This window comes from Hemiscyllium ocellatum, chromosome 45 (genome assembly GCF_020745735.1).
Source record: "Hemiscyllium ocellatum isolate sHemOce1 chromosome 45, sHemOce1.pat.X.cur, whole genome shotgun sequence".
Lineage (NCBI taxonomy): Eukaryota > Metazoa > Chordata > Chondrichthyes > Orectolobiformes > Hemiscylliidae > Hemiscyllium > Hemiscyllium ocellatum.
In genome coordinates this window covers 2,869,211-2,879,931 of record NC_083445.1, presented here as the reverse complement: position 1 = coordinate 2,879,931, position 10,721 = coordinate 2,869,211, and the positions used below count along the sequence as shown (strand labels likewise).

At 52.2% G+C, this 10,721-nt stretch overlaps 1 protein-coding gene across 3 annotated transcripts in view; it reads left to right on the top strand.

The window, feature by feature from the left end:
* Window positions 1-10,721, top strand: part of LOC132835900 (adenylate kinase isoenzyme 5-like) — an 88,574-nt gene that overhangs the window by 3,827 nt on the left and 74,026 nt on the right. For 2 of the 3 annotated variants that reach the window (XM_060854996.1, XM_060854998.1), the window contains exons 2-5: window positions 4,345-4,531; window positions 6,553-6,720; window positions 9,868-10,040; window positions 10,485-10,598. In XM_060854996.1, the coding sequence (XP_060710979.1) occupies window positions 4,345-4,531; window positions 6,553-6,720; window positions 9,868-10,040; window positions 10,485-10,598 (642 nt within the window). The remainder of the gene's footprint in view (window positions 1-4,344; window positions 4,532-6,552; window positions 6,721-9,867; window positions 10,041-10,484; window positions 10,599-10,721) is intronic. The other variant, XM_060854997.1, reaches the window with a different exon arrangement.

The window sequence follows — 10,721 nt, the reverse complement described above, 5'->3', positions numbered from 1 at the left end:
CCAGTACAACCACCAGTACACTCCCCCGAACCAGTAAAACCACCAGTACACTCCCCGAACCAGTAAAACCACCAGTACACTCCCCCTGAACCAGTACAACCACCAGTATACTCCCCAAACCAGTAAAACCACCACTACACTCCTCCAAACTAGTAAAACCACCAGTACACTCCCCCGAACCAGTTAAAAACCCACCAGTAAACGCCCCCTGAACCAGTAAAGCTTACTTGTATGCACCCCCGATCCAGTGAGACCCACCAGTTCACCCTCCTGAACCAGTGAGACCTGAATCTAGAGCTTCTTATCTAGAGGTAGGGACATTACCACCTCCACCCTGAGCCTCTGAGCTGCTGTGTGATGACAGATGGGAGTTTGTGAGGGGTTAGGGAATATGACCCAGATGTGGGATCTTAGAGTCATGGAGTCATAGAGATGTACAGCACGGAAACAGACCCTTCAGTCCAACCCATCCATGCTGACCTGATATCCCAACCCAATCTAGTCCCACCTGCCATCACCCTGTCCATATCCCTCCAAACCCTTCTTATTCATATACCCATCCAAATGCCTCTTAAGTGTTGCAATTGTACCAGCCTCCACCACTTCCTATGGCAACTCATTCCATACACGTACCACCCTCTGTGTGAAAACGTTGCCCCTTAGGTCTCTTTTATATCTTTCCCCTCTCACCCTAAACCTATGCCCTCTAGTTCTGGACTCCCCCATCTCAGGGAAAAGACCTTGTCTATTTATCCTATCCATGTCCCTCATGATTTTATAAACCTCTATAAGGTCACCCCTCAGCCTCCGACGCTCCAGGGAAAACAGCCCCAGCCTGTTCAGCCTCTCCCTGTAGCTCAAATCCTCCAACCCTGGCAACATCCTTGTAAATCTTTTCTGAACCCTTTCAACTTTCACAACATCTTTCCGATAGGAAGGAGACCAGAATTGCACACAATATTCCAACAGTGGCCTAACCAATGTCCTGTACAACCGCAACACGACCTCCCAACTCCTGTACTCTGATCAATAAAGGAAAGCATACCAAATGCCTTCTTCACTATCCTATCTACCTGCGACTCCACTTTCAAGGAGCTATGAACCTGCACTCCAAGGTCTCTTTGTTCAGCAACACTCCCTAGGACCTTACCATTAAGTGTATAAGTCCTGCTAAGATTTGCTTTCCCAAAATGCAGCCCCTCACATTTATCTGAATTAAACTCCATCTGCCATTTCTCAGCCCATTGGCCCATCTGGTCCAGATCCTGTTGTAATCTGAGGTAACCCTCTTCGCTGTCCACTACTCCTCCAATTTTGGTGTCATCTGCAAACTTACTAACTGTACCTCTTATGCTCGCATCCAAACCATTTATATAAATGACAAAAAGTAGAGGGCCCAGCACCGATCCTTGTGACACTCCACTGGTCACAGGCCTCCAGTCTGAAAAGCAACCTGCACCACCACCCTCTGTCTTCTACCTTTGAGCTAGTTCTGTATCCAAATGGCTAGTTCTCCCTGTATTCCATGAGATCTAACCTTGCTAATCGGTCTCCCATGGGGAACCTTGTCAAATGCCTTACTGAAGTCCAGATCGATCACATCTACTGCTCTGCCCTCATCAATCCTCTTTGTTACTTCTTCAAAAAACTCAATCAAGTTTGTGAGACATGATTTCCCACACACACAAAGCCATGTTGACTATCCCGAATCAGTCCTTGCCTTTCCAAATACATGTACACTCTGTCCTCAGGATTCCCTCCAACAACTCGACCACCACTGAGGCCAGGCTCACCGGTCTATAGTTCCCCGGCTTGTCTTTACCACCCTTCTTAAACAGTGGCACCATGTTTGCCAACCTCCAGTCTATGGCACCTCATCTGTGACTATCGATGATACAAATATATCAGCAAGAAGCCCAGCAATCACTTCTCTAGCTTCCCACAGAGTTCTCGGGTACACCTGATCAGGTCCTGGGGATTTATCCACCTTTAATGCGTTTCAGGACATCTTGTTGGGAAGTGTGGAAAGTGACCTGGAAGTGGGAAGTTCCTGAGCCTGTCCTGTTGCTCTGGGTGAGATTCCTTTCCGGCCTGTACTGCTGACTATTTGACTAGGGAAGGTGGCACCTAGGCATTAGCTAAATCCAGTAGAATGTCCCCTACAGATGCCCCCTCGAGCCTGGAGAATTCTGACCATTAGACCAGACCAGTGACCAATATCCAGGGTAGGTGAAAGGATTCCATCTGGCTGCAGCAACATTCCCACTGGACAGTATCAGCACCTGGATATGGGACAGGGCTGCATGTGGATGTAATAGTCGTACTGTCCAGATTCATACACACAGCAAGAACTCTGAGAGCTGAAGCAACATGCAGTAAATGGGGTGGTAAGGCCTAAAGAGCCAGACGAGACAAAGCCTGGACTGCGTTTGACATTGTGCAGGTCCACAAGGATTCACACGTTCCCCACAAGCTCCTGCTCCTGATCCCATCGCCGTGGTGTCTGTACACGACAGGTCAATATTCCTCTCCAGGCAGAGTTCCGGATAGTTTGATGTTTCACAGTGCAGCAACAAACCCTCCAAACAACTCATTACGGAATTTATTTATAGATTTCTGAACAATCTCTTCAAAATATTCCATTAGCCACAATCCTGAACATGAAGAGGTCACTGCCTGCAGTGGGGTGAAGTGGAATCTCTGTGTGGAGTGGGAGTGGGCTGGTCGGCTGGGCAGGATGTGCCTGTGTATAACCATCACCCACTCACTGCGTTTATCCCTCACTCACCGTCCAAACAGCCAAAGCAGCACCAAACAGCCAAAGCAGCAGATGGATTTTCACACACGTACCAAAGAGGGGAATCCCAGGTGCAATAGCATCACCAACCACTGGGGGGGGTGTGTGGGGGGAGGTGTCATTACAGCGTGACGTGTTTACATAGCCAGCTCCCATTATAGGTATAGGAATGTATAGTGGCTGGGCTAAATTCCTGTGAAGTTAGAAGATGCAGAGTTTCCTCGATTATAAACTGTGTTCGAAGAGGTTCACATGGAGTGTGTTTTTTTAAATTACTTATAGTGTGAAAGCAGGCCCTTCAGCCCAACAAGTCCGTCCTGACCCGCCGAAGCGCAACCCACCCCGACCCATTCCCCTACATTTACCCCATCACCTAAACTTACAGGCAATTTAGCGTGGCCAATTCACCCGACCTGCACATCTTTGGATCGTGGGAGGAAACTGGAGCACCCGGAGGAAACCCACACAGACACGGGGAGAATGTGCAAACTCCACACAGTCAGTCCGGGTCTCTGGTGCTGTGAGGCAGCACTGCTTACTGTGCCACCGTGGTGTGTGTGTGTGTGTGTGTGTGTGTGTGTGTGTGTGTGTGTGTGCGTGGGTGTGTGTGTGTGTGTGTGGGTGTGTGTGTGGGTGTGTGTGGGTGTGTGTGTGTGGGTGTGTGGGTGTGTGTGGGTGTGTGGGTGTGTGGGTGTGTGTGGGTGTGTGGGTGTGTGTGTGGGTGTGTGCGTGGGTGTGTGTGTGTGGGTGTGTGTGTGTGGGTGTGTGGGGGTGTGTGTGTGTGTGGGTGTTGGTGTGTGTGTGGGGGTGTGTGTGTGTGGGTGTGTGTGGGTGTGTGTGGGTGTGTGTGTGTGTGTGTGTGTGTGGGTGTGTGTGTGTGTGTGTGTGGGTGTGGGTGTGTGTGTGGGTGTGGGTGTGTGTGTGGGTGTGTGTGTGGGTGTGTGTGTGTGGGTGTGTGGGTGTGTGTGTGTGTGGGTGTGTGTGTGGGTGTGTGGGGGTGTGTGTGTGTGTGTGTGTGTGTATCTGCGCAGAGGGAGATGACTGTCTTTGATAATGATTCATTATTGTGTCACCTGGTCACTGAAGCATGAATAATGTGTTAAAAATTTAACATTGTCGCTTTAAAAAAAGCATTTAAAATGTGGCTTTATAATAGGTCACGGTGGCTCAGTGGTTAGCGCTGCTGCCTCTCAGTGCCAGGGACTGGGTTCGATTCCAGCCTCGGGCGACTGACTGTGTGGAGTTTGCGCGTTCTCCCGTGTCTGTGTGGGTTTCCTCCGGGTGCTCTGGTTTCCTCCCACAATCTAAAGATGTGCAGGTTAGGGTGGATTGGCCATGGGAAATTGGCTCATGGTGTTCAGGGATGTGCAGGTTAGGTGAGTTAGCCATGGGTAATGCAGGGTTACAGGGATACGGTGGAGCTGGATGCATTGCTGGTCGGAGGGTCAGTGTCAATTTGATGGGCCGAATGGGCAGCTTCCACACTGCAGGGATTCTCTGCTGATTGTTGGATACTGAGTCAGTGTGAGTATGTGTTTCTCTCTCAGAGTATGTTGACAGGTCTCATGTACCACCGGCCCGACGAGCCCCTGGGGTATCTGGAGAGCTGTCTGCAGAAGGTACGAGAAATTGGGGGCCTGGAGAAAGTCCGGTGGGACACCTTCATCGTTCAGGAGAAACGGGCACTACCACCTGTCAGTGGGAGCGAGGGCAAGAGATCCATTTATCGGAGCGGTAAGGATCAGCCTCAAATCCTCTGTCCTCTACATTAATGTCGGTTCCAAAGCCCTTTGTCTGTTTCTGATTGTTAGTCAGTGTGAAGACCATGGAACAGGCTTGGCACTGTGTGGGCTGGGGGCAGCAGGGAAGGGGTTTCAGGGATGTTTAGGGTTGTTCCTTCCTGTAATGTTATCGGGAATTCCCTGACTGGAGACGGGATTCCAACTCCTGAGAAAGCTGATCCCACCTCGCCCTCATCACCTGACCCAACTCCATGCCAATGGCCAACTAAAGGGTGCTTCTTTGGAAATGCTCATGGATGGGTGTTGGGAAGATAACTCCTGGTGAGATGGTACAGATTCGGAAGATCCTCGCTTTCATCACATGACAGGAAGCAAAGCAGAAGGGAGTTACCATTTGTACCTTACTGAACCCCTCTCACTACACCCACCCACCACCATCTCTCAATGGAGGGGGAGGAACACAATTCTCTCGGAACATACGGTTCAGGCAGAACAGCAACTCTAATTTCAAGAATTAGATTTATACCGAAGCAAATCACACAAAGAAATTTACAAAAAAACTGCACCGAACTTGCTAATTCTAAATATAGTGATGTTTCAAATTTTTTGTCAATGAGTGAGTGTGAACACTATGTGGGTGGTATTCCTGCTGGGCCCTGAACAACAGGAGCCTGTGACCCCTCTATACAGTACTGGTTGCCCTGTTATCGGAAGGGTGTTATTAAAAGGATATTGTTGAAAGGACGTTATTGAAAGGAGATTGTTAAGATTTACCGGGGTATGGAGGGTTTGAGTGATAAGGAGAGACTCAGGGGCTGAGGGGGGACCTTATCGAGGCTTATAAAACCATGAGGGGCATGGATAGGGTAACTAGCAAATGTCTTTTCCCCAGGTTGGGGGAGTTCAAAACTAGGGGGCATATTTTTAAGGTGAGAGGGGAAAGGTTTAAAAAGGACATGAACAGCAACGTTTTCTACACCGAAGGTGGTTTACATGGTGGAATGACCTTCCTGAGGATGTAGTGGGTGTTGGGACAGTTGCAGTGTTTAAAAGACATTTGGGATAAGTCCATGAATAGGGAAGGTTTGGAAGGATATGGGCCTGGAGCAGGCAGGTGGGACCAGTTTAGTTTGGGATTATGGTCAGCATGGACTGGGTGGGCCGAAGGGTCTGTTTCCATACTGGATGACTCTGTGACTGTTGGATTCAGAAGCGGTTAGCCTCAGCTGTGATGCTGCAATGGTTGAACAGCCAGCCTATGAAATGAGATTTGTTACAACTGAGAATGATCCAAATACAACAAAAGGCATTTTAAAAATGACCAGTGGGTTATTTAGAATTTGCAAGTTAAGTGCAGTATTTCTGGTACTGACCTATTTTGCTCCAATATAAATCTGTTTCTGTTTGAGTGAATCAGATTTGCTGTTGTTTAGGAAGGGCTTATGCCCAGAATGTTGACTCTCCTGTCCCTTGGATGCTGCCTGACCTACTGTGCTTTTCCAGCACCAACCACACTCCCGACTCTGATCTCCAGCATCTCCAGCCTTCACTGTATCCCAGCTGTCACAGTGTGTGTTAAATCAAAGTCTGTGTTGTAAACAGGTGGAAATTCTGACCTTCCATGAACACAGAGAAGAGCATCAGGAAGAGATTCAGAGTCATTACAATAGCTGAGGAAGAGAGTGGTGACATTAAAACGCATTACCTTGGTTACATTATGAAAGTAAAGCTGAGTTAAGTAATGCTGGATTCGGTGCTCTATGACTCTGTAACACTGAAAACAAAGCCTTGGTGTTTAAGTGATGCGGTGGTTTTAAATTGTAACTTAGTGATAGTGTGTGGGAGTGGAAGACGATGCAGAGCAGTTCACTTCCTGGACGTGTACAGAGCAGCTGAGTAATGGCTGGTTTGTAATGAGTGGGAGCGTTGGCGAGTGAATCCTGAAAGCCTGGGGGTGATGGTGGTTTACAAAGTGCCCTGGTGTTTGACAGTCTGCTCTCTCTCTGCCCGCAGCTTTCTCTGAGAGTCACAGCCTCAGTCACTGTCGATACGACCGCCTCCCTCCCATCCACCAGTTCTCCATTGAGAGCGACACCGACCTGTCCGAGACAGATGAGCTCATCGAGGAATACATGGTGTTTGACCCATCCAGACCCCGGCCAAAGGTCATCCTGGTTATCGGTAAGGTCACCGGGGGAGGGGGGCACCGGGGGAGGGGAGCACCGGGGGAGGGGGGCACCGGGAGCAGGGGGGCACCGGGGAGGGGGGCACTGGGGAGGGGGGCACTGGGGGAGGGGGGCACTGGGGGAGGGGGGCACTGGGGGAGGGGGGGCACCGGGCGAGGGGGGCACCGGGGGAGGGGGCACCGGGGGAGGACGGCACCGGGGGAGGGGGGCACCAGGAGCAGGGGGGCACCGGGGGAGGGGGCACCAGGAGCAAGGGGGCACCGGGGGAGGGGGCATCGGGGGGGTCAATGGGGGAGGGGGGCACTGGGGGAGGGGGGCACCGGGGGAGGGGGCACCGGGAGCAGGGGGGCACCGGGGGAGGGGGCATCGGGGGGGGTCACCAGCTGGGTCACTGGGAAAGCATCAGCGGTAAGGTCACCAGGGGATCGTGGGTAGGGTCACAGGGGGGTCACAGGTAAGGCCACAGTGGGGGTTATCGGTAAGGTCACCGGGGGTCGTGGGTAAGGTCACTGGGGGTTATCGGTAAGATCGCTGAGGGTTATCGGTAAGGTCACCAGGAGGTCGTGGGTAAGGTCACTGGGGGTTATCGGTAAGATCGCTGGGGGTTATCAGTAAGGTCACCAGGGAGTTGTAGGTAAGGTCACTGGGGGTCACAGGTAAGGTCACCGGGGGTTGTGGGGGGGATTGGGGTTATTGGTAAGGTCCACTTCCTGCATGGTGTGGGTGGGGCAGATCCCAGAACCATCTCATTCCGAGTGATCCCACTGCTCTGATCAGAGGCTGCCTGAAAATTCCCGGCACTTTCCCAGTTGTTAATCACCAGGAGATGGACAGGGCTCAGTCCGATCAGAAACCCTTGGACATTACACTGGAACTGGCTCTGCCTGAGGACAGTATAGACTGTGCTGTGTAGATGCCAGGGGATAGTAGCAGACTGGGACTGACTGAGGACAGACACGATGGGCCGAACATCCTTTCCTGTGCTGTCTCGATTTGACTCAGTGACTCTATGATTCATTCCTTGGCTGTGATATTAATACTTGTGAAGATGATGAAACTAAACTGGGTGTGAAGGGATAATTACAGCCATAAACAGTACTGGAGGAGCCAGGCACATCTCTCCCACACCTTGTGTATGACAGACTGACAAACTGAAGTAACCGTTTTTTTTTGGATGACTATATTTTATCAAGGTCGTAGATTCGAAAGGAGGGAGGCATTAGCACAGTTGCCCCTTCCTGTGACCAGTGACACTGGGCATGTCCATGCCTAGATTGGCCAGGATTCGATCTCCTTGAATCCCTTCCCACTGCCCCATCCCTCAGTAATGCTGGGCAACCACGGGTCAGCCCCAGGGGGTTGGTGTTCAGGAACGTTCATTGCAGCCCACCTGCTGTGGAGTGACCCACAATGCCCCTGGGGAGGGGGGGGGTTCCTGGATTCTGACCCTGTGACACCGAAGGGACAGCGATAAATCTCCAAGTCAGGATGGTGAGGGGCTCAGAGGGGAACTTGCAGGGAGTGGTGTTCTCATGGATCTGCTGCCCTTATCCTTCCAGATGGAAGTCTGGATGCTGGAGGAGGCAGGTACGATAGGGGCATTTAAGGGACTTTTAGATACACACATGAATATGCAAAGAATGCAGGGTAAGGGAGCACAGGAAGGCAGAAGGGATTGGTTTAATTTGGCGTCACGGTGGGCTGGGAGGTTGCTGCACAGTTCTATGTTGGATGGTTAAGTCCTCGTGGTTTGGAAGGTGATGTCTGAGATCTGTCTCCAGGGCGTAGAGTCATAGAGATGTACAGCACGGAAACAGACCCTTCGGTCCAACCCGCCCAGATATCCCAACCCAATCTAGTCCCACCTGCCAGCACCCGGCCCATATCCCTCCAAACCCTTCCTATTCATATACCCATCCAGATGCCTCTTAAATGTTGCAATTGTACCAGCCTCCACCACTTCCTCTGGCAACTCATTCCATACACGTACCACCCTCTGTGTGAAAAAGTTGCCCCTTAGGTCTCTTTTATATCTTTCCCCTCTCACCCTAAATCTATGCCCCTCTAGTTCTGGACTCCCTGACCCCAGGGAAAAGATTTGTCTGTTTATCCTATCCATGCCCCTCATAATTTTGTAAACCTCTATAAGGTCACCCCTCAGCCTCCGACGCTCCAGGGAAAACAGCCCCAGCCTGTTCAGCTTCTCCCTGTAGCTCAGATCCTCCAACCCTGGCAACATCCTTGTAAATCTTTTCTGAACCCTTTCAAGTTTCACAACATCTTTCCAATAGGAAGGAGACCAGAACTGTACTTATCTTGTAGATAGTACGCACTGCTGCAGCTACTGAGGGACTGGGTGTGTGTGGATGGGGGGGTCGATCAAAATGGTGACCATTGTCCTGGATATTGCCATTCAGTACAACATGGGGAGTGGTCAGGAACCCAGCATTATCTCAATGACAGATCGATCTCTGCGTAGTCCTGCCTGTAATATCAGTGTTTCATCCCTCCCTCCACCCCCGACACTCCCACTTTCCCTCCCTCCCTCTCTCACTCTCTCCCTCTCTCCTTCCCTCCCTCTCTTCCTCCTCTCTCTCCCTCCCTCCGTCCCTCCCCCTCTCCCTCTCCCTCCCCCTCTCCCTCTCCCTCCCTCTCTCCCTCTCCCTCCCTCCCTCTCTCCCTTCCCTCTCCCTCTCTCTCCCTCTCTCCCTCCCTCCCTCTCTCCCTCTCCCTCCCTCCCTCTCCCCCTCCCTCCCTCCCTCTTTTCCTCTCCCTCCCTCTCTCACTCTCTCCCTCTCTCCCTTTTTCCCTCCCTCCCTCCCTCTCTCTCTCCCCCCTCCCTCCCTCCCTCTCTCTCTCCCTCTCCCTCTCTCCCTCCCTCCCTCTCCCCCTCTCTCTCTCTCCCTCTACCTCCCTCTCTCCCTCTCCCTCCTCCCTCCCTCCCTCTCCCCCTCTCTCTCTCTCCCTCCCTCCCTCTCTCTCTCCCCTCTCCCTCTCTCCCTCTCTCTCTCTCTCCCTCCCTCTCTCCCTCCCTCTCTCTCTCCCTCTCCCTCCCTCCCTCTCTCCCTCCCTCTCTCCCTCCCTCCCTCTCCCTCCCTCTCCCTCCCTCCCTCTCTCCCTCCCTCCCTCTCTCCCCCTGAAGGTGGTCCAGCCTGTGGTAAGGGTACCCAGAGTGTGAAGTTGGCAGAGTGTTATGGCTTTGTCTCCATCTCCGTGGGCGAGCTGCTGCGGGAGAAGATGCTCCACAACGCCAGCACCAACCGGAAATGGGGTCTGATTGCCAAGATCATCACCAACGGAGAGCTGGCTCCTCAGGTAATGGAGGGCTCTGGGTGTGGGCCGGTGGGAGGGGTTGGGGGTTAGGCCTGGTACAACACTGCCCTTTCGGGAGGGAAATCTGCAGTCCTTACCCTGCCCGGCCTCTCCATGTAACTCCAGACCCACAGCAAGGTGTTTGCCCTCTGAAATGGGCAAGAGAGGCCACCGAGGGTCATTGGGGGCGGGCAGCGAATGCCCAGTGGTGCCCGGATCCTGTGAAAGAGGGATGAGGAAAATCTGAAGCTGTGTCGGTTTGAGGAGGACAGGGTAAAGTTAGCTCTGAGTCAGGTCAGTGAGTGATCTACAGGGACCGGGCTCTGATGGTCCCACACTCCATCAAGCCTGGACTACCAGGCCCGGACTCACCGGTGCCCAGGGTATGGAGCTGAAATCCTTGCCAGTTTGTGACATTCAGAGCCGTTTGTTTTGGTTCCCTGGCAGGAGACCACGATAACGGAGATTAAGCAGCAGCTGATGCAGCAGCCCGGGGCTCCGGGATTTGTCATTGATGGATTCCCCCGGGAAGTGTCACAGGCAATCAGCTTCGATGATCAGGTGACCACATGATCCAGGCGGTCAACGCAAAAAGGAAAAACGTTCACTGTCACAGAGTCCACACTGACAATCCCAATCCCAATCCCAGTCCCTGACAATCCCAATCCCAATCCCTGTCCCAGT